The sequence below is a fragment of the Poecilia formosa genome, unplaced genomic scaffold, assembly GCF_000485575.1.
Source record: "Poecilia formosa unplaced genomic scaffold, Poecilia_formosa-5.1.2 Scaffold256, whole genome shotgun sequence".
In the NCBI taxonomy this organism is placed as follows: Eukaryota; Metazoa; Chordata; class Actinopteri; order Cyprinodontiformes; family Poeciliidae; genus Poecilia; species Poecilia formosa.
The window spans coordinates 392102-413493 of record NW_006800195.1 but is presented as its reverse complement, the minus strand read 5'-3'; the positions used below and the strand labels follow the sequence as shown (position 1 = coordinate 413493).

The following is a 21392-nucleotide window of genomic DNA, read 5'->3' as shown; positions in this document are numbered from 1 at the left end:
AAGGTTGAGAAATAATTTTAAAAAAATATGGGGAAATTAAGACCTGTTTTGTCCCTATTCTCAAGAATCACTGATTTACATACAAGCACTTACACTTTGTACTTGTTTATTTATCTTTATAGAAAACCACACACCCACACCTGCCCTTATTCATATATGAATAAGGTATGGAGGAACCTCAAGAGTTAATTAAAGTAATGTAAAGCTCAATTCTGGACTCAGACATTCTCTCAAAAAGACTTTAAAATACTGTTTTTAGTTTATCACTGAATGGCTTAGCTCCACAATACATTAAAGATCTGTTGCTGTTGTATCAACCTTCAAGACCTCTCAGGTCTACTGGTTCTCAACCAGGGAGAAGGATTCAGCTTTAATGCACCACAAATTTGGAACAAACTTCCCCAAAACTGCAAATATACTGAAACACTGAGTTCCTTTTAAATCAAGGCTAACATCCCACCTGCTTAGAGTGCAACATTGGATCAACATATTTGATGCGTATTTGCTTGATTATTTTGGTGATAGCATTGGACGAAATCCATTATTTATCGCTTCTTTCATAATTGATTACTGTGTGATATTTTTATGACATGAAGCACTTTGAACTGCCTTGTTGCTGAAATGTGCTGTGCAAATAAACTTGATTTGAAAATCTTGAGGTATTACAGTCGCTTACTTATATTGTTTCCCTACAATCTAGTTGGGCAAAAATATCAGGAGGATGCTGAGCTCATTGTAGTGCACATGTAGCTCAGTTGGTGAGATGATGCAGAGGAGATTTGTTCAATTATGGAGGTAGTTGAATTAACTTTAATTTGTGGTCAAAAGTTAGTGGAACTTTAGTTAATTGCATAATGTATTTCAATAATTGTTAGATGAGGTAAACATTCAGAAACTCCCAGGTGGTTTAGATGAAATCTGCCAGCTCATGTTTATGGCAAGAATGTTAATAGGGTTACAATAAACTATGAGGGCAACTTACTCTAACGTTGGTCTCACAGCCACATTCAGACTGATGTCAGTTTCCAAAGGATAGGAACAGGAAAACGGAAATCTCGTGGGATGGAGGAAGGATTCATTGTTTGCTGAGTAGAGAAATAAATTGTTCCCAAATATGGCATGTGTACCGTTGATCTGAAAGACAAGAAAATGAATTTATCACATCAGATTAAAAGTCCTGTAGACAGCAGTGGTGTGGGATACAAAAATGGTTTATGATATTATTTTTTAATAAGCACCATATTGGACTGAGACACACGTTAGTGAAGAATGACTGGTTTAGTGGCCCGGTTGATTAAAGTTACCTGAGTAATCGGCCATCTTGTTCTCTACTAGTGACCCAACAAGATAACACAGATAATGGTCTCTGAGTTTCAGTTTAACTGTGAAACTGTGATAGTGACAAGACAAGAATCCAACACACACAGCAAAAAATGAAAGATTTTTACTGTCGCTATATTTCCGCAGGCGCCGGCTCGAGCCTCCACCTCGTACCACACGACATCCCCGTGAACTCTGAACCTTGAGCAGTTGCGAGCAGCAAAGTGTCCAGAGAATGGATCCAAACCAAAGGACTGCGTGCTATTGAGATCCAGTCCTACTTGGAGTTTATCTCGGCCACAAGTAAGTTGAACAGGCAGCTCTTTGAAAAAACAGAAAGTTAATAACATTTTCCATAACAATGACTAATGTAAACATTCACTTTCTCTGTTGAATTTGTGACAAACAGGATAAGTAAGGGATTCTTTGGATAAAACAATGAATTGTTGTGATAATGCAGAAAAGTATTGGAAATATACAACATAAGAATTAGTACATGCAAAAATTGAGTAACATGGTTTTACCTTCACAGACAACACCAGCGTCCTCACCATGATTACAGTTATGAATACCAAACCCTCGGTGTTGACATTCTGATAGCTGCGGTTCATTTCCTGTGCACCTCACATCATCCAGCCATATAGGTCCAGTTCCCTGTCCAAAATGTGCACTTGATGTTGCTGAAATTACTCTTCCACAGCCCACCTGTCGACACACCACCTGAGCATTAATGTTGTCCCAGATGTCATCACACACTGTCCCCCACTGTCCACTGTGAAAGATTTCCACTCTGCCAGAGCAGGAGCTTCCTCCATTGACCAGTCGGAGTGCTCCCTGAAAGACACCTGCTCTGCTGTTGGAGGAAGGCTGCAGGCATTCATAGGACCCTGGTCTGTTGGAGCAAATCTGATGCGCTGGGCACGGGGAGCTCTGCTGAGAGCACTCATCAACGTCGACACAGCCGAGGTCTGGAGACCACCGATAACCTCGCTCACAGCAGGGAGAGTTGTTGCAGAGATTTCTGTCATAGCAGCTCAGTCCATCACCAACAAAACCATCTCTACAAGCACAAGAGAATCTGGTAAAAGAGTCGCCTCTTTCTCTGGACTCCAAGCAGGAGGCTTCACCATGGCAAGATTCACAGCTGGTGACCAGTGTTGCTGAAAAAAAAAGGTAACAGAGTCAAATGTAGTTTTATTACACTTATCCTGGTAGAAAGATAATCAATTTATCAGGTTTTACCTGAAGTGTTTGGCGTAAACATCTGCAAAGACATGAGCAAAAGCACAAGCCAAGGAACCTCCATTATGGACCGACGCACTGTACTAATTAGAAAAGAGAAGAAGATTTTTAAACATATTTACAGTGTTCTGATCTAGAAATTCATGACTTTTATAGTGTTTTCTCTTACCTTGGTGACTGAGGTACGTGTGAGAGTTCATGGAGTGAATGTGAGAATTTATAGGTCTGTCATTGTGTACAAAAGACAACTCAAAGCGAGGGTAGCTGAAATCCAATGGTATCCATGATTTCATGGATATTACTTATTAATGAAGGAAGTAAACTGTGTGGGAAAATAAAACATTAGCTTATTTACTGGGAAGAATGAACTGATAATGAAAGTTCATGAACATTCAGAAGTGTTTTTCTTGTGGAACTGACAACGGAGGTTTCAGAGGACATGTTTTTCTTCTCCTTTCCACCGAAACTCCTGTGAACCAGGTTTGATTTAGGGACAGAGTTACCAATTAACCAGAGATGGGAGAAACTGAGAGAAACTCCCTACAGGACAGAGCTGGATGGAAGGCACCGTGTATGTTGCAGGGTATAATACTCATTTGACCTTGTTAATATTAAATCCAACTGTTTTGATTATCTGCATTAATTTAGTTTGATTTGGGGTGTGCAAGGAATGTAGTTGGGTCCCTTGTCTGGAAGAGGGGTGCGTTGGTGCCATAGTCAAAAGAGTCCACTAGGGGGACTAACGCGCTTTTCTCTTCACTCAATACAAGAGTAAGTGAAGGTGCACTGGTTTCATCTTGTGATCATTCCTTCTCTTATAATTGTCCCTCTTATAAGGGCTAACAAGTACATGACTGAAAATATATAAAAAGAGAATTGTATGTGTTAAGGTTCACTTCTTCGTCCTGTGTTTTCTCTCTTTTCTTCTCTCACATGCTGGTCTATAAGACTTACTCTGATTTTCTAAATAAAATATCTAAAGACAAATACGCATTTCTCTGATTGAGTCAGTGTTTCACAAATTTTCCAAAGAATTTTCCTAATCATAGACTCAGGCCAATTACATTTTTTTTCTGATTGTTAAAGTTCTAAAATTATGTCACAATAAGTCATTTAGTCTCTTTCTCTCTCAGAACTGAGTTGTGTTTGGTGTCCGTTATAATGAGCAGTGACCTCTTTATCTGATGCCCATCTACACCTCTGTGAGGACTCCAGAGAGACCAAGCTGTACAGCCAGATTCTTTTGGAGAAAAAAGCCCTTCTACATTTAGAACAAGTCTCATTTGGTCAGTCTTTTCTCAATTTACTATTGTAAATATTACCATGTAATGGAGAAAGAACTGGAATTCTTTGGCTTCTTGCAATTTCTTTATAAATTATTCTTCAAATCTTTCCCAGATTAATTGTAAGCAATAATTGCTTCCCAGAAGTCAAGGGGCAGTGTAGTTTCATGGCACTGTTATAAACCCATACTATCTGGAAAAGAACATACCTTATTTGACACATCAAGAAAAAAAACTAACTTGTATTGGAGAAATATTTTCAGTAAATCACAATTATTGTGATATATCGGTGACAGTTTGATTGTTAATGTTACATCATGTTGGGTTATTTTTCCCATTATGTAAAATTCTGTATTCAAATGTAAATGTTTAAGTCAGTGTTTTGTTCACTACATGAGGTGTAACTAAAATAAAGAACACAGTGAGGTGGCGACTGCAGATACTCACCAGTGTGTTTTGGCTTCTGAAATAATTTAATCAGGGTTACATTACATTACATCTAATTAGTTCACGTTACTTAAAATAATTATGCAAACTCATTTCCTAAAAAAAGTAAATTAAGCTTAAGATTAGTGAGTAAGTAAACCTAATTTATTTTAAATGAGCAGTACTAAATCAAGTAGTAAACTAAAAGAAAAATAAGTTCATGTAATTTACTTGTCATCATTGTCATTTCTTTTTATTTGTGTGGAGTGTGATACAAATTTAACCCCTCTTTGATTTACTAAATACCTAAATTTCACTACCACCAAGACATTATGCAAAGAATTAATTTTACAAGTTCGCTCAGTCTTTGTTGCCTCTCTCTCTCTCTCTCTCAGTTCTGACTGATTGGGAGGAAACAGCCAGTTAAATATAAACTTGATGCGATGCTATAAATCAGGGGTGTCCAAAGTTGGTCCTCAAGGTCCGGCATCCGGCATGTTTTAGTTCTCTCCCTGGTTTAAAGCACCTGGATCAAATGATGGCTCACTAGAAGCCCTAAGAGGAACATTGACAAGCTGAAAGGTTGTTACTGCCACCAGGGAGAGAACTAAAACGTCCAGGATGCCTGCCCTCGAGGACCGACTCTGGACACCCCTGCTGTTGAAGATTTCTTTTAATAAAAATCATATATGCAACTGTTGGCCATACTGGTAACAACATGTAAAAACCCCTAAAATAAATTACTGTTTGGGGGCTAATGACATTTCGACTGTATTATTATTACACTAAAAATGTGTAATAACACTGCCTGCCACAAGAGGGCAGAAGAACAAAAAGGTAATACAGGTTTTAATTATTTACTTTACAATAATTACAGCATTACATAAGGGTAAAAGATAGAAATACAATTAAATTTGACAATAAAATACAAATAAAACAAACAACATATACTTCATTTCAGTTTAATTTCAGTAACAGATCAGAAAACTCAGGTCAATTAAATGCCACATTTTCCTTATTTCAACTAACCTCATTACATTACAGAAGTGATGTAATGAGAAGTGATGAATTTCTTCATTTGGTCCCTGCAGATGAGCAGAAAAAAGAAGAAACATGATCATTGAATCTTTATTACTTCTGATAAACTACCTATTAGTTAAACTTACAGACTATTGGTCCAGTGGTGATGGGCTTCAATGCAGCAGAGTTTGAAACAGAACGCAATTTTCTGCTTTGACAAACCTGTGAAAGGTAAATAATTAAAGCAATTTATTTATTTATTCATCATGAATCATAAACTACTGATGAAATAAAGTATGTTCAGTTAATTAATCCTCAAATAATTCACATCCTGGCAGGTTGAGGTTAGGAAATATTTTCAGTCAACCAAGAAGTTTGTTTGAGATAGAAAACAAGAAATAATAAAACAATGTAAAATGATTATCGTGTTTGATTTTTTAAATATCTTTCTCAGCGTTTTGGCATGTTGTGTTTAATTTTAAGCCTCTGCTCACCGGGACACAGTTGGAGCGTCTCTGGTCACACAGGCTCAGGCTACAGTGAAGATAAATTTCTCGATATTCTTCCCCCAGCAGGAACAGCAGAGCAGTGAAACGAGCCTGGAGGGACGAGCCGCTCTGAACCACTGACACCTGACGGCGATCCGTGGAGCATCTGGAAGGGATGACGGAGGAAAGCATGAAAGTTTTAACCTTTACAGCAAACGGTGTTTACTGAGGCTGAGGAGGAGCACACACCTGTTCTCAATGAGGGGGTATCGTACCGGGTCTTCAGGGTTTGACGTGTGAGTGGCAAAGCAGTTCTCCAGAACAACCGCCAAGTTTGAGTCCATTTCCTCCACAGAGACGCCGACGTACAACGGCGAGCCCACTGGCAGGGTGACCTGGCCTGCTGGGTAAGTGTCGTTGTAGCTGGAGTCCAGGAACAGAGACATGGAGGCTGTGGCCTTTACACCTGTACCTGAAATACCTCGTTCCCACCTGGCAAAACGACAAGCATCTTTATCAAGCAGTTCAGGAATTTATTTGCCAAGACTTGTTTTTATTCTGCTTTTGTGTTATTTTAGATTGTTTGAAAATCTTTTCATGATTAGAGCGCAATCTATCAATCTATCAATCTATCAATCTATCAATCTATCAAGCTCATTGATATATTGCAACGATGATGCAGAGGAGATGTGTGAAATTGTGGAGGATTGGGATGAACTAACACTAATTTGTGGTCAAAAGCTGGAGGAAAATTCATTTAGTTAATTAAAGAGATAAACTCTCCCCACAGAATCTACCAGCTCAGGTTATACTGATCAGAGGGCGACTTACTCTAAAGTTGGTCTCACAGCCACATTCAGACTGGTGTCAGTTTCCAAGGGATACGAACAGGAGAACGGAAATCTCTTGGGGAGCAGGAAGGATTCATTGTTTGATGAGTAGAGGAATAAATTGTTGCCAAAGGTGGCATGTGTACCGTTGGTCTGGAAGACAGGAGATTAATTTATCACATCAGAGTAAAAGTCCTGTAGGCAGCAGTGGTGTGGGTACACTGGATCATTTGTCTACCAGTTACACAAGTTAAAGCCACCTTTGTAAAAATCTATTTTTTGGACCAAGTCTTAATTTCATACTTATCACTGAGAGTAAAGAACACAGTACAGAGATATTTTTGATCTTGTTGAGAATCGATGTTGTCATGAGTATGTTCATTTCTGTTTCTTCTTTTTATTTTAAACAATTTAATCAGCAAAGCATTAACTAAAGGGAGTTTTAAAATCCAGCTTTTCTAACTTCCTGGATCAGCCAGCTGTGCTGTCACGTTGACAACATTCATAAAAATAAGTGCAACAAGCAAAGGTTTGGTTTCAGCTTTTATTCTTTTGATAGCAGCAGACGTTTTTTTACAATCCATACTCATAAAAACCTCAACATATTTTGCATCTGTTTATTTAAACTTGCTTGTATTTGAAGTATACTGACTTACCAGTCTATGCACTACAGTCTGTATTTACCTGTTACTTTCCAGAACTTTCTATAGAGTAACATTCTGGAGCTTTTATTAGATAATTACTTATTATTAGTTATTATTTATTACTCAAAATGTTCCTGTGGACAGATTGGACATTTTTGAAGCTTAAAATGTGCTATGAAGAAAAATTGGAAATTATCTTTAAAGTCTGTCAAAAGTCAATGTAGGTTATTTAAAGTAGTTTCTGTTCCTGGAATGAGCAGGTTGTATAAATTACCTTTTAACAATCTAAATTAATTTTATGCTTTCATCATTGTTGTTTACCATTTCTGAACAACTTAATATTTTTTATCCATTTGTTGTAAGTTTTCATTTTAAGCTTTTAGCAATTATAAGTCAGCCAGCAATCAGAAAGGTCTTCATGGCACAGGCATTTCTTTATTATTTTGTCTACAAAAATGGTTTATGACATTATTTTTTTAATAAGCACACGTGTTTGTGAAGAATGACTGGTTTAGTGGCCCGGTTGACTGAAGTTACCTGAGTAATCGGCCATCTTGTTCTCCACTAGTGACCGAACAAGATAACACAGATAATGGTCTCTGAGTTTCAGTTTGACTGTGAAACTGTGATAGTGACAAGATAAGAATCCAACACACACAGCAAAAAACAAAAGATTTTCACCGTCATTATATTTCCACAGGCGCCGGCTCGAGCCTCCACCTCGTACCACACGACATCCCCGTGAACTCTGAACCTTGAGCAGTTGCGAGCAGCAAAGTGTCCAGAGAATGGATCCAAACCAAAGGACTGCGTGCTATTGAGATCCAGTCCTACTTGGAGTTTATCTCGGCCACAAGTAAGTTGAACAGGCGGCTCTTTGACTTCTGAAAAACAGAAGTAAAATAACATTTTCCATAACATTGATTAAGAGATTATTTTGATAAAAACAATGTGAATAGAGGAGACTATGTTATTACGTTAGAAATGAATCAAATGAAACAAAAGGAATATAGCAAAGATCATACCAATGTATAAAACTGGCAATAATCACATCTTCACAGATTATAGACCTGTCTCTTTTCTCTCTAAGTTCTCTAAAATTCTAGAAAAATCTTTTAAGAAGAAACTAGAAAAATTCATAGACAAACATACACTAAGCAACAGTCAATATCAAATCGATCAACATCACTAGCCGCCACTGACTTAATAGAAGAAATTACCAATGCAACAGATAGTAAGAAATTAGCTGTCGGGGGATTTGTAGTTCTAAAGATAGCTTTTGACACAATAAATAATGTCTTAATTAAAAAATTATAATGTTATGGAATTCAGGGAGTAGTTTTGGACTGGATGAGGAGTTATTTAAAGATTTTAAAGTTTTAAAGATAGGAGATATTGTCATATGGGTGTGGTTGTTGATGGTGAGGAGAGAACGCTGAGACCCAGGTAAGGTGATGATAATGAAGGTTTTAATGATGAATGTAGCTCATAGAGTCCAAGTCAGGCAGCACGGCAGGAACAACTAGCACGCAGCTAACAACCAGTAGCAACTGACAGCATCAAACAAGAGCGTCGCAAACCAGGACTTAAACAGTTCTACTGGAAAACAGACTATACGGACTGAACGGGAGCCAGCACAAACCAGGACTTGCCAGTTCCACTGGAGAGTGCCGACTACATTAGACATAGACAACGACAAGGATCCGACAACGAACACAGACACAGGTGGGATTAAATACACACGGGTAATCAGGGGAAATGAGACACACATGGGGAGCAATCAACGGGGAGGACAGGACCGAGACTCACAGGAACAGGACTACACAGGAAAAACTCAAAAATAAACACACAAAAACACGGATCTTGACAGATATTGAATCTGATTGTCTGGAAATTGTGTGTGTGGGGTACCTCAAGGGTCAGTACTGGGACCAGTTTTATTTTATTTGTATATAAACGACATAAGCAAAGTGTTTAATGTATTAAAATTTGTGTTATTTGCTGACAACACAAATAGTCTAGTCTCTGGTGAAAACTTACAACATATTTCTATAGTTCCCTCAGAAATCTGTGGGGATTTGAAGTTTCTCTGTGTTTATTCTATGTTCTGTTTCTTGTGAGTCTCTGTGCTGTCCTGTCTTTCCCCTTGATTGTTCCCAGCTGTGTCTGGTTCCCCTGATTATTTAAGTCCACTTATTGTCTTTGTCTCTGGTCGGGTCCTGTACGTCTACCCAATCGTTTGTCATAGTTGCATGTCATAGTCATCACAGTCTCACTGTCAAGTCCTTTGTTGAAGTCTGCTCACGTTTCCTGTCTTTAAGATCAGTTGCTACCAGTGATTAGCGTTTGCTTCGGAACGCTGTGCTGCCTGCTCATTGTGGACTGTTTGGGCAAATACTCTTCATTAAATCACCTTTTTCATCTCCGACCTGGGCCTGCCTGCGTTCTCCTTAACCATCATCCACCCACACCTCATGACAAAATCAATAAATTACAGAAACGGTTTGGCATTAAAATTATCACTAAATTTGGACAAGACTAAAATTGTGGTTTTTGGAAACTTACAATACTCAAATTCAAACTCGGATACAGGGTGTAACTCTAGAAAGGGTTTTGGTTAAATTTCAACAAAATCAGTTGGAAATCTCATATTAAACACCTGCAGAATAAACTAAGTAGAAGCATATCAATCCTGGCTAAAGCTAGACATATTCTGAATAATAAATCACTTTATATTCTTTATAATTCTCTGACTTTGCCATATTTAACATACTGTTCAGAAGTGTGGGGAATTAATTACAAAAGCTCTTTACGTCCACTAAGTATCCTACAGAAACGAGCCGTTAGAATCATCCATAATGTCAGTTTTTATGAGCACACAAGCCCTGTTATTCTTAAAATCTAGAATTCTTAAATTCGAAGATCTGGTGGAATTTAAAATTGCTCAAATTATATTTAAGGGATCAAATAAACTGATACGTGAACTCATACAAAACATGTTTTTTGAAAGAGAAGGGAAGCCATAACTTACTCAAACTTAAGGATTCGTAGTATACGAAAGAAAAAGCTTTTGTATTTCAATCCATGGGGTAAAGCTATGGAACAAGTTAAATGAGGAGTTAAAACAAAATGAAAATTTTATACAATTTAAAAGGAAATATAAGAGTCATTTTCCCAAGATATAGAAATATGGGTGAAAGATGGCACTAATGTGTATATGTAAATTGAGGCTAACACATATAAGTGTGTGTGTGGGTATGGAGGTACATAGTTAGACATATATAAACCATATGTAAAATGGAAAATTAATTAACCTATGTTTATTTTATATATATATATATAGGTTTTTATTTGATTTAATAATGAGGGTCCATCTGAAAATAAGGTATGAGTTTATGGGTAGGACTTCATAAATTTCTTACTGCTTCCTACTCCTTTTCGAGTATGTTAAGATTACTGTGGTACAAAAATATGTGTCCTTTGCATTCCTTGTTAATGTGTGTGATTTTATACTTCTATCATATTGGACATAAATAAATAAAAAATAAATAAAGCATTACCTGCACAATATGCAAGACTGCATGTTGATGGCTTTGCTAGTTTGTAGACATAGTAGTTTCCATGGCAGAGTTTGACATAGACCGTGTTTGTGCTAAAATAACAGCAGGAGCCACTCCAGGCAGAGCATACAGTACGACTTACAATTCCATCTAACACCCCTGGATGAGATTCTGTGATCCACAACGGAGCATGTGTCCCACACCTTCTCTCAGCGATGCACCTCTCTGGAATCTGAGCACTTTTTTGTTCCAAAAACATTCGATACCAGCCTCGCCACTCAATGTCTCGATCACAGTGAATATCTGTTGAAGTATTGTTTGTTGAACGCCAGTCATCATCCACTACAGAGTAGTGCTCACAGGGATCGGCACATCTGGCATTGCCATCGGTCTGGATGCAGTCCATGCCTGGAGGACAAACTGCGTCTCCACATCTGAACTGGACCGACTGGGAGGAGAGACCTGCTCTGCTGTTGGAGGAAGGCTGCAGGCATTCATAGGACCCTGGTCTGTTGGAGCAAATCTGATGCGCTGGGCACGGGGAGCTCTGCTGAGAGCACTCATCAACGTCGACACAGCCGAGGTCTGGAGACCACCGATAACCTCGCTCACAGCAGGAAGAGTTGTTGCAGAGATTTCTGTCGTAGCAGGTCAGACCATCACCAACAAAACCATCTCTACAAGAACAGGAGAAGCTGGTAAAAGAGTCGCCTCTTTCTCTGGACTCCAAGCAGGAGGCTTCACCATGGCAAGAATCACAGCTGGTGGCCAGTGTTGCTGCAAAAAAACAAAGTAGAAGGTTATTTAGATGCATGTAGATGTTATTAGGTGAAACACTCCACCAGCAAGACATATCGCATACATTTCTTGTCAAATACATGAGAATACATTTTCCATAGATTTTTTTTTACATATTTTTATTTTTGACTTGATCTGCAACACATTTGTGTTTTAAATCCAAGATGGAGGAAAAGAAATCCAAGTTTTACCTGAAGTGGTTCTTGTCAACATTTGTAAAAGTAGGATCATACATATTGTCCAGGGCACTTCCATCTTTGAAAAATGCACAGCAAAGAAAACACTCTCTTCTGATGAAAAAAACAAACAAACAAACAAACAAATCTATTGGTGCAACGATCTTAGTCTGCAGTATTGCTTTCCTTAAGGAAGAAACTAAATGTCTCTGGACAGGGTGAGAATTTATAGGTGCATCAAAGTGATGGGGATTGATGTTAAAGATTACTTATTAATCAAAGAAGAAGAGAAACTTAAGCTGAAGTTATAAAACTTTACAGCTTCATATGAAATAGAAAGGAAAATGTTCTAATTGCTGGTCTGGAAAAAAGAGGTCAGGGTCATCAGCTCACGTGTTTAGCTGTTTTATCTGCAGTGGGAATTACTCATGGTGGCACACCCTGAACATTTCGTACTCTTTGTAAGACTTACAATGTTGGCAATGCTCCTTTATGCAAAGTATCAAGACTAAATAGAAATGCAAAGATACATGTTTGAATTCACACTGATAGTTAATGTTGTTGGGCTGGGAGATATGGATAGTTATGGATGGAAGGCATATGTGACCATAATTCAATGTTTTTTGCTCATAAGTGACACATAAGGGCAAAAAAACAGGTAGAAAGGAAGAGAGGGAAACAAAGCGACCAGAGAAGACCTGTTATGCAAATGGACTCCAAATGAAAATTCATGGAAAGACTGAAGATTAGAGTGGATGGAAAACTCCAGAGAAACTTTTAAGAATTAAAATCAGTTTCTGAGGAGAAATGGGCCAAAATCATACTTAGGAAATGCATGTTTCTCCCTGCAGGAAATGTCTTCAACTTGTGTCATTACCAAAAAAACAAAAAACAAAAGTCTGTAAATTTTACACATTTTATCTGCCCATTTTTGATGATTTTATACTTGTCCCAGTTAATTCTTATGATAATGCACCTTGGTCTGTAAACATTCAAACACCTGTTTTCCTTATTTGTTTAGTTAACTTGGACACAGAAAAGGAAAAACTCTTATCATGTATATGTCATATTTTCTTTGGTTAATATGGATATTTTAACCTCAATACTTCACCTTTCTGGTTGATTCAATTTATAGCACACATTGTGTTTCCTTATGGGCTTGGAGAATTGCTTTATGATGCATGATTTATTTAAGAACTTGACTCATAATGCAATTGTATTATCCTATAACTTCTTATCATTCTTTACAATGCCTCTAAACTTAGTCTGCCGTTTAAATGTAAATGATTTACTTAATATTTTATTCCATGTTATGACATGTTATCTATTTTTAACATAAATTGTTCCCGGAAGTATCTTGGTACAAACATGGAAGAGTTGAGAAATGGTTAAAAAACAATTTGTTTGGGACATTTCACAAGTGAACGGTTAATTCAAAACTGCTGAGTGTCATGATTGGGTACAAAGGGAGCATCCCTTAAAGGCCCAGTCATTCACCAGAAAGGACGTGGCAAAGGTCACCACTCTGTGAACAAATAGTCAAACAGTTCTCAATGTTTCTCAACATATAATTGCAAGAAATTCAGGGATTGTATTGTATACAGTCCATTATATCATCAACAGATTCAGAGAATCTGGAGAAATCTCTGCAAGGACTGTCAGGATTGTTAGTGCAAAGTTCAAAAACCAGCATATGTGATGCGGTGTGTGTTGGTGCCTGTGGCATGTCTGAACTAGCATCAATCTGAACGGTACACACAGGTTTTGGATCAACATATGCTGCCATCTAAACAGCGTCATTTCAGCCTATTCCAGCAAGACAATGCCAAGTCACATTCTGCACGTGTTACAACAATAGTGTGGCTCAGTTGGTTCCAGACTGGCCTGCCTGCCGTCCAGACCTGTCTCTCATTGAAATGTGGAGCATTATGAAGCGCAAAATAGAACAATTGAAACCCAGAAGTGTTGAGCAACTGAAGTTGAACGTCAAGCAAGAATGGAAAGAATTTCACCAACAAAGCTTCAACAATGAGTGTCCTCAGTTCAGAAAACACTTATTGACTTATTGAGTGTTGTTGAAAGGAAAGGTGATATAACACAGAGGTTAGTTTTTGGACAGCTTTATTCTTGATTACCTTCGTATATAAAGCAGTTCTTAAACGTCGAAAGTGTTTTTGGTTGAATCCCACATCTTTACAAATCTAAGTGATGCAGATTCTTCTAGTGAGAAGAGGCTTCTACATTTAAAACAAGCCACATTTAATCAGTTTTTCTAAAAAAAACAAAACAAAATCTAACATGCTGAGCCCTCTAGAGTTGGAATTTGAGTTATTTGGCTTTTTGAATTATATTCCAAATCTTTCTTCTCTTTCTTTCTTTCATTTATGCTTTTGTGACTGAATACTTTGCCTGGATGAGAGCAAACATTGAGACATCCGAGGAAAAATACTAAACAAAAAATATTTTAACTTTTTTTTTAGAAAAATATCTGTTTGAATCACAGGCATTGTGATTTATCACCAACAATCTATTAGATAATAAATATTTATGCGTTTTCCGTTATGTAACTTGTGGGTCCCACTAAAATCAAAGTCCTTCATTCAAGGCTAAATGTTTCACTCTGTTCTGTACAGTAGAGGAAGTGTAACTAATCAAGAGATTTCAACGTTTCTAGAAAAAAAAATCACGTTTCAAGGTGCCTGCAGAGGGACAAAGATCTGGTGAGACGGAGACTCCAGTTACACCTGAGAAACCAACTCGTTTCGGCTCGTGACCTTCACCAAGGTCATTAACTAACATTTACACCAGCACAGTGCAAAATACCGTACAGCGAAACAACAGGTTTCTTCTTTCACGTGTGCTCTCAAATCATTAAACTTGTTTTACTCAAAGATAAACTGAGTAAATAAAAATAACTGTTTTTTGACAATTATTTCATCTATTAAAGAAAACGATCCTATTTGAAAAACTGAGAAATGAACAATGTTTTTCCTTGTCAAAATGTAAGTCTTTAATAAAAAAAATAGTGTTTATTTGATACAAATTCCAGTAAAAAGTATGTATATCGTCAAAGACATTTATGCATTATTTCACTTTGACAGAACTTCTCCATCCACATAAACAAAATATTTAACTTTCCCTAAAATCCTTCATAAATTAAGAAAACACATTATTATTTAATGTTAGTTTTTCTTGAAGCATCACTTCCATTTTTTTTTCTTCCACTTTTTTAATTCTTAAAATCTAACTTGGTCAATGGAAGAAAACAAAAAAAAGATATTTATAGTGTAAAACACTATAACAAACAACATGGTGTTGAGCCTCTCCTCAAACAAACTGGAATGTTAATTTAGGTAGATAATAAAGGCAATAACACACATTCAGCAGATGAAATCTTAAGTGCATGTTCCTGAGAGGTTCCTTCGACTGTCAGTAACGTGTGTTTTAAACATCCCACATAAGAGACGGATCAGCTGCGTCTGTCTAAACCCAAACAGGTGGAGGTCCGTGCAGGTGGAGGTCCGTGCAGGTCGGGTTTTAGTCGCCGAAAAGGCTCGCCGACTCCGTCTGCAGCGCCTCTTCCACGCTGTCGGTGTATCTGAAGCCTTGCAGATCAGCTGCGAGGAGAACCTTCAGAACGGCGGGCTGAACCAGGCGGAGAGACGAGAGGGAGATTAAAGGTGACGACTGTTTACTCCATTAGTTATCGGCCAAAGACCGAAAGGACGAGAGGCTCACCTGCAGCCCGGAAAACATCAGCTTGACCTTTCTCAGTTTGAACTGCCTCAGCAGGTCCGTCAGCTCGCTGATCACTGTGTAATCTATGATGCTCACATGGTGGCAGTCCAACACCACGGACCTCGGAGGACAGGCTGGCGGAGAGAAGGTGGACATGTGAAGACGAGGAACTAAAGTTTTTCCAACAGGACCGGATGGAGATGCTCTTACTCTGCAGAGCCTGAGTGTGAATGATGTGGCTGAGATGCTCCACAGCAGGGAAGCTGAGCCCACTGCTCAGCTCGATCACCAACACACCGTGATCAGACACCTGCACAGGAAAGAAAACGTGGTTTATGATTTTTAAAAAATAGCTGCAGCTGCAGCTCTGAAAAAGTTTGAAGATTTTTTTCCTCTTTTGTGCAACAGATCACTGATTATTATTTTTTGTAAAATCTTACAAGATCCAAATATTGCACAATTTTATAAAAGGCACTGGGTAGCCCAAATGTTTGGTTTTAAAAGCATCTCATCAGTAATGTCGTTCCACCTTCATCTTGGGTCTGGCCATGGCGTACAGCAGCAGGGCTCCAGAGACGGCCACACCGCTGATGATGCCGTATTGCACCTCCCAGAAGCTCAGCAGGAATGTCACCCCGAAGGGAAGCAGGTCCAGCCCTGTGCATGACAAGTCGCAGCTTAGCTACACTGACAGAAACATGGAAAACCTGGAGAATCTCCCAGAGACTCTTACGACGTATCTTCCACATCTTCATCACGACACGGTAATCAACCATAGGAGCCACGGCGCAGATGATGACGGCGGCCAGAGAAGCTTTGGGGATGTAGTAGAAAGCCGGCATGAGGAAGGCCAACGACAGCAGCACGATCACGCCTGCACATGCACAAAGAAGAGGAAAAACAGATAAAGGTTTAGCTTTTATATTCAACTAACCATTGGAGTTTTCTGCTGTTTAATCAACATGATAATATTCTTACATACAAGTTTAGATCAACTAAGAATCATGTTGTAGTTAGAGGGTGAGGACATTTCTATTATTATTATTATTATTATTATTATGACAGCAGAAAGATGCAGTAACACAGTCTGCCACAAGAGGGCAGGAGAGGAAAAGGATCAAACCTACTGGTGACGATGCCTCCAGCTGGGGTGCAAACCCCCGTCTGAGAGTTCACCGCCGTCCTAAGAGGAAGATAGCATGTTGACGATATAAGAGTTAAAAAGAACGGTAAAGCAGATCCTTCAGAGAGCCAAACACGAACCGTCCGAAGCTGCCGGTGACGGGGTACGCTGACACGAAGGAGCCCATGATGTTGGTCACACCTATGGCCAGCAGCTCCTGGTTGGCATCGATCCTGTAGCTGTTCTGACTGGCTGGGAGGAAACAGACAAAGACAAGATGAACTTGATGCTCCATTGTTGCTGAAGACTTTATTCAATAAAAAAATCATCCACAACTCGCCGCAACTGTTGGATATAACGTGGAAAACCCTTAAAATAAATTCAGGTTTTATTGCTGCATTAATTTAGATTAGTCCAGCATTTAATTAGACCGCATTTATTCAGTAGGGTCATTTTTTTACTTGGTGGTATTGAATGTTTTGGCTCCTGGGAACCTTCATGGCACCATTACATTTTAGACACAATGTAGAAAACTTTAGGGTTGAGCTGAAGAGAAAAAAAGTTATCAGAGGTTCCTGTACTCTGGATGACGATCAGTAGAGCAACATTGTAAGAACCGATAAAGGAGCTTACCAAAAGCTTTGGCGATAGCAATGCTCTCCAACAGACCCATGAGAGGGATCACAGCCAGCCCTCCTCCAAAGTCCTGCACCGACCGCAGCGAGAAAGCATGACTGGTCAGCGACACGTGTCAGAGAGAAATGGAGAAGTGAATCCTGCAGCTCAGACTTCTGCTTCTGACCTCTACAATCTCTCTAAAAGAGACGACGGTGCCGTTGGACGTGGTGTCCGAGGTGGGCGGGGGGCTGAACGGCGGGAGTCCCTGAGTCGTGTGCCCAGTGATGGTGAACACATGATGTCCAAAAGCGTCCCAGGAAAACGCCACCAGAGTCGCAGCCACGACCACCAGGGCATTACGCACTGATCAGGACAAAGAGGGGAAACGGCTCACGTTGAGAAGTTCAACCAACCAGGTTTTAGTTTTTGTGAAAATGTGAGAGAAGTACTGACTGGTGGCCACAGCCCACACCAGTTTCCTGGCGAATCTGGAGTAGACTGATGATCCGTGGTCAGAGCCCGGATGTGACTTGATGAACATCAGTGCGATCAGCAGAGCGAGACAAACCAGGCCCAGGACCACGTCGCCCACTCTGGCCTCTGGGATCTTGTGGAAGGTGTAGTAAACCTCCAGGAAGAACTGGTGAGGGACATCCCGGATTCCCAGAATGTTCTGCAATCGGGAACCAGTTTAACCACCCACATCACACACGTAAACAGAAGGAGCTTAAACCAGTTCAGCAGCATTGTAAACCCCACAATGAGTTTGAACATTCATGCTTTGAACCAACATGAAGTTTTATTTCATACATTATATATACACAGACATACATTCTATATAATCTTATAGCAAATATCCAAGGCTCTATATGCCCTTAAGTGAAAGTTTAGTAATTAAAGTGTGTGTATGTTTGTTTTTTTTAGCAAAACCACCCCCACACAAAAAACTTTGAACTTTGTCAGTATATGCAAATTGCTCAAATAACAGAAGAAATATCTTCACTTTATGGAAAATGATAAAACAATTTTCTATGAACAAAAAAGGACAAAAATAAATTCAAACCTACCTGAAAGCGTATTTGAATAGGCGGAAAAGTCTCCAAAGAGCACTGAATGCTCCGTTTAGTTTAGTTTAAAAGTCATTAATATAAATTAAAATTTGGCCCTAAACACAAATCTGCATCAAAGTTGTGCCAAAATAATTTAAAAAGCACAGAGAACATAAACACTCTGGTTTAAACTCGTTGCAGACAGACACCAGCCTTCTGCAGCAGATTGGGATGAAGCAGGCATTACAATAAACGAAAATATAACCAATTTCCTGACAGATGTTATTGCAACGACTCTTTTTTGCTCTTCCTCAGTGCCGTGTTGTTCAACATTTTGTTTTTGCTGTTATTTGTCAGCGTCAATTCAAACAGCTTTTGGTTGTGCGGAGTCATCATGACAACGAAAAGCTTTCTCATTCTGACGCTGATTAAAAAGCAGTTCCTGTATCCTGTGACGAAAGCTTTAGAGCCGCACACACAGCTATCAGGATATCACAGGTGATTTCAGCAAGGCGATGCCAAACCACTTTCTGAATACTGACATGTCCAAACAGATTGGCTTTCCAGTTGAAGAGGTCAAGCTCACATCTGTGGAAAACACTATCGAACTGAGATCATATCATTTTAACTTCAATTCTATTAAAAATAGCAAATAATATTGAACGAACAAAATTTCTCAGTTACTAAAACTGAGCAATTTGTTGTTGCATTCTGTTCAAAGAAACTATGTTCAACACTTTGATAATTATGCCGATAGAACACTGAGGTCACACAGCATGAAGAGGTGTGTGTGCGTGTGTGTGTGTGTGTGTGTGTGTGTGTGTGTGTGTGTGCGTGTGCGTGTGTGTGTGTAGCCTCACTTTGACCTGGCCGAAGCCGATGGTGACTGCAGCAGCGCAGGTGAAGCCTTTTATTACAGGATAAGAGATGAAGTCCAGCAGGAATCCTGAGGAAAACAATGAATTGTAGACAGAATCAGTCGGAAACAGACGGGAGATTTTATCTCTGCTACTTCTGCCAATTTATTTTAGCCATTTTAAACGTGCAAAGAACAGACAGCAAAGTTAAAAAGAGGATCTGCGTTAGCTCAAGTAACATCTTTAAAGCTGCGGCGGCGGCGGCGGCAGCATCTCTTACCCAATCTGAGTAACGCCATGCCGGCCTGGATGACTCCACAGAGGAGGCTGAGCAGGACGGCCCGGTGAGGCTGGCCGCCCACCACAGAGAAACACAGGAGGGACATGATGGCCGTTGGACCCAGTGTCACGTCCTTAGATGTCCCCAGGAGCGTGTAGATGAAGCCGCCCATGAAGGCAGAGTAGAGTCCGTACTGTGAGAAACGACCAGAGCACAACGTTTGTTGTGACGAGTAAACATTTCTGATTGAAAGCATCTCAACTCACAAACCCACTGATGCCCTCATTAATAGGATAAGTTAATTTTACTTTAACTATATGTAGCTGAATACGTAAATCCCACTCATTTGTTATATTTTCAATCATAGCGGATCGCCACATTACAACCACAAACTTCAGTGCATTTTATTGGGATTTAACGGGATAGATCAACAGAAAGCAGCACTTGATTATAAAGTTAAATGAAAAGAATATGAGGTTTTAAAAATTTGTTACAAATGAAAATCAGAAAAGTTTGGCATGCTTTAGTATTCAGTCCTCTTTAGTACTAAATAAAATCCAGTGAAACCAGTTGTCAGTAGGATTAAATAAACACATGCTCTTTCTACTTCTTTTCAGACATTTGTTGTTGTTGGACTATTTTGATTGTTGCGTTACTTTTTTTGTTTACTTGTTTATTTATACATGTTTGTTTCTGTTTTTTGGGGGGTTTTTTTGCTCCTGTCTGAAATAAATGCTAAAATGCTAAAAAGTGTTAAAGTTGCTGTATTAGTAAATAGAGTCCACTTGTGTGTAAATTTATCTTATTACAAAAACGCACAAGTTTGTTAAAGAACATTAATGAACAAAGTGAATCATAAAGTCCAGGGAGAAGCATGGTGGTGGTAGCATCATTCTGATGCGTTTCATCAGTTGGGGGAAATAAAAGACATTAGAAAAAAAACATCATGTTCATCAAAAGTCAAACTTAACCTCACTTGAACAGGAAGTCCGGCCACTTCTGCATAAGCGAGAGCCTGTGGTACGGTGGTCAGCCCGACAGTGAGGCCCGCCAGCAGGTCCATCTGCAGGTACCTCACCTTGTACTTGGGTAACCAGGAGAGAATGGGCAGCCAGGACTTCAGGGTGCTGTAAGCACAGCAGCGCCGGGACGACTGTCCTCCCTGCAGCGGCCGATCCATTTCTACAAACCCTTGGAGGCAGAGAGAAGATTTAAAAAGAAGTTAAAAAATCAATCTAAATATTTAGGAATGTGTGTATAAGAAGAGAATTAAAGCGCTCACAGTGAGTTCAGGGTTTCCCTGCTGAGCTCGTTAGCTTTGGGTCGTTTGGTTTTCCTGCTGTGATTCCCAGCTTTCAGGAAAAAAACACACACCTGCTCTGAGGGGATGCATGTGTCTGCGCTCCTGTGTGAACTTCTCAAAAGCAAACACACTCCTTACCTTCAGGTGGAACAAAAACGCAAAAACAAACAAAACTTGTCAGCTTCCTCCCACACTTCCCATAGGTTATGCTCAGGTGTGTGACTTTGACAGTCATAGGAAGATCATGTGACAGACAGGTGATATTCATGTACCTGAACATCCTGACTGATTAAAGTTGTGTTAGGGAAGCTATCCATAAAGGTATGAGCAAACAAGACGACTAAACTCAAAATGTTAGGAATATGCACTCTGTTGCCATGCAATTTCAAAGAAGTGAGATATTAAAATTTAACAGAAATGAGGGTAGACAAATAATACAATAAAAATAGAATATAATATACCACCACATTGTGCTGACTGCAGTCCTCCTCTCGGCACCTTTCATCGGCCAGGCTGTGATTTTTCACATCCACCTCTGTTAAATAATAGCTGCTAAAATCCACTTCTCTAAAACCCGACTCAGACGTTCACAGTAACAACTTCCCGTTTTCTTCCAAGTCACGTGACCGCTGTCACG

General features: G+C 39.2%; 3 protein-coding genes across 5 annotated transcripts in view; all 3 read right to left on the bottom strand.

Moving 5' to 3' along the window:
• LOC103150521 (uromodulin-like) overlaps positions 1–11879 on the bottom strand; it is a 15834-nt gene extending 3955 nt beyond the window's left edge. The window contains exons 1-5 of one of the 2 annotated variants that reach the window (XM_016680780.1): positions 11803–11879; positions 11276–11590; positions 1845–2165; positions 1449–1642; positions 983–1134 (exon numbers count right to left, since the gene is read on the bottom strand). In XM_016680780.1, the coding sequence (XP_016536266.1) occupies positions 983–1134; positions 1449–1642; positions 1845–2165; positions 11276–11590; positions 11803–11866 (1046 nt within the window). In that variant the 5' untranslated portion in view covers positions 11867–11879. Of the gene's footprint in view, positions 1–982; positions 1135–1448; positions 1643–1844; positions 2481–2562; positions 2646–2731; positions 2785–11275; positions 11591–11802 lie in introns of those variants that run through there. The other variant, XM_007570187.2, reaches the window with a different exon arrangement.
• LOC103150528 (uromodulin-like) overlaps positions 5286–21392 on the bottom strand; it is a 47439-nt gene continuing 31332 nt past the window's right edge. Inside the window, exons 6-9 of the mRNA XM_007570197.2 lie at positions 6029–6271; positions 5786–5945; positions 5438–5513; positions 5286–5356 (exon numbers count right to left, since the gene is read on the bottom strand). Of these exons, the coding sequence (XP_007570259.1) occupies positions 5346–5356; positions 5438–5513; positions 5786–5945; positions 6029–6271 (490 nt within the window). The 3' untranslated portion in view covers positions 5286–5345. The remainder of the gene's footprint in view (positions 5357–5437; positions 5514–5785; positions 5946–6028; positions 6272–21392) is intronic.
• Positions 14993–21352, bottom strand: LOC103150522 (sodium-independent sulfate anion transporter-like). 2 transcript variants are annotated; one of them, XM_007570189.2, is made up of 15 exons: positions 20894–21209; positions 20735–20804; positions 20429–20643; positions 19453–19645; positions 19176–19261; positions 17720–17939; positions 17451–17629; positions 17282–17354; positions 16789–16900; positions 16653–16708; positions 16259–16399; positions 16055–16182; positions 15736–15835; positions 15526–15659; positions 14993–15432 (listed from the first exon to the last, which is right to left on the bottom strand). In XM_007570189.2, exons 3-15 carry the CDS (start codon positions 20630–20632, stop codon positions 15325–15327), a joined length of 1734 nt encoding a protein of 577 aa, XP_007570251.1. In that variant the 5' UTR covers positions 20633–20643; positions 20735–20804; positions 20894–21209; the 3' UTR covers positions 14993–15324. The 2 variants fall into 2 exon arrangements, with proteins under 2 accessions (XP_007570251.1, XP_007570250.1); XM_007570188.2 differs by lacking the exon at positions 20894–21209 and adding an exon at positions 21217–21352 and having other exon boundaries at positions 15010–15432; positions 20735–20893.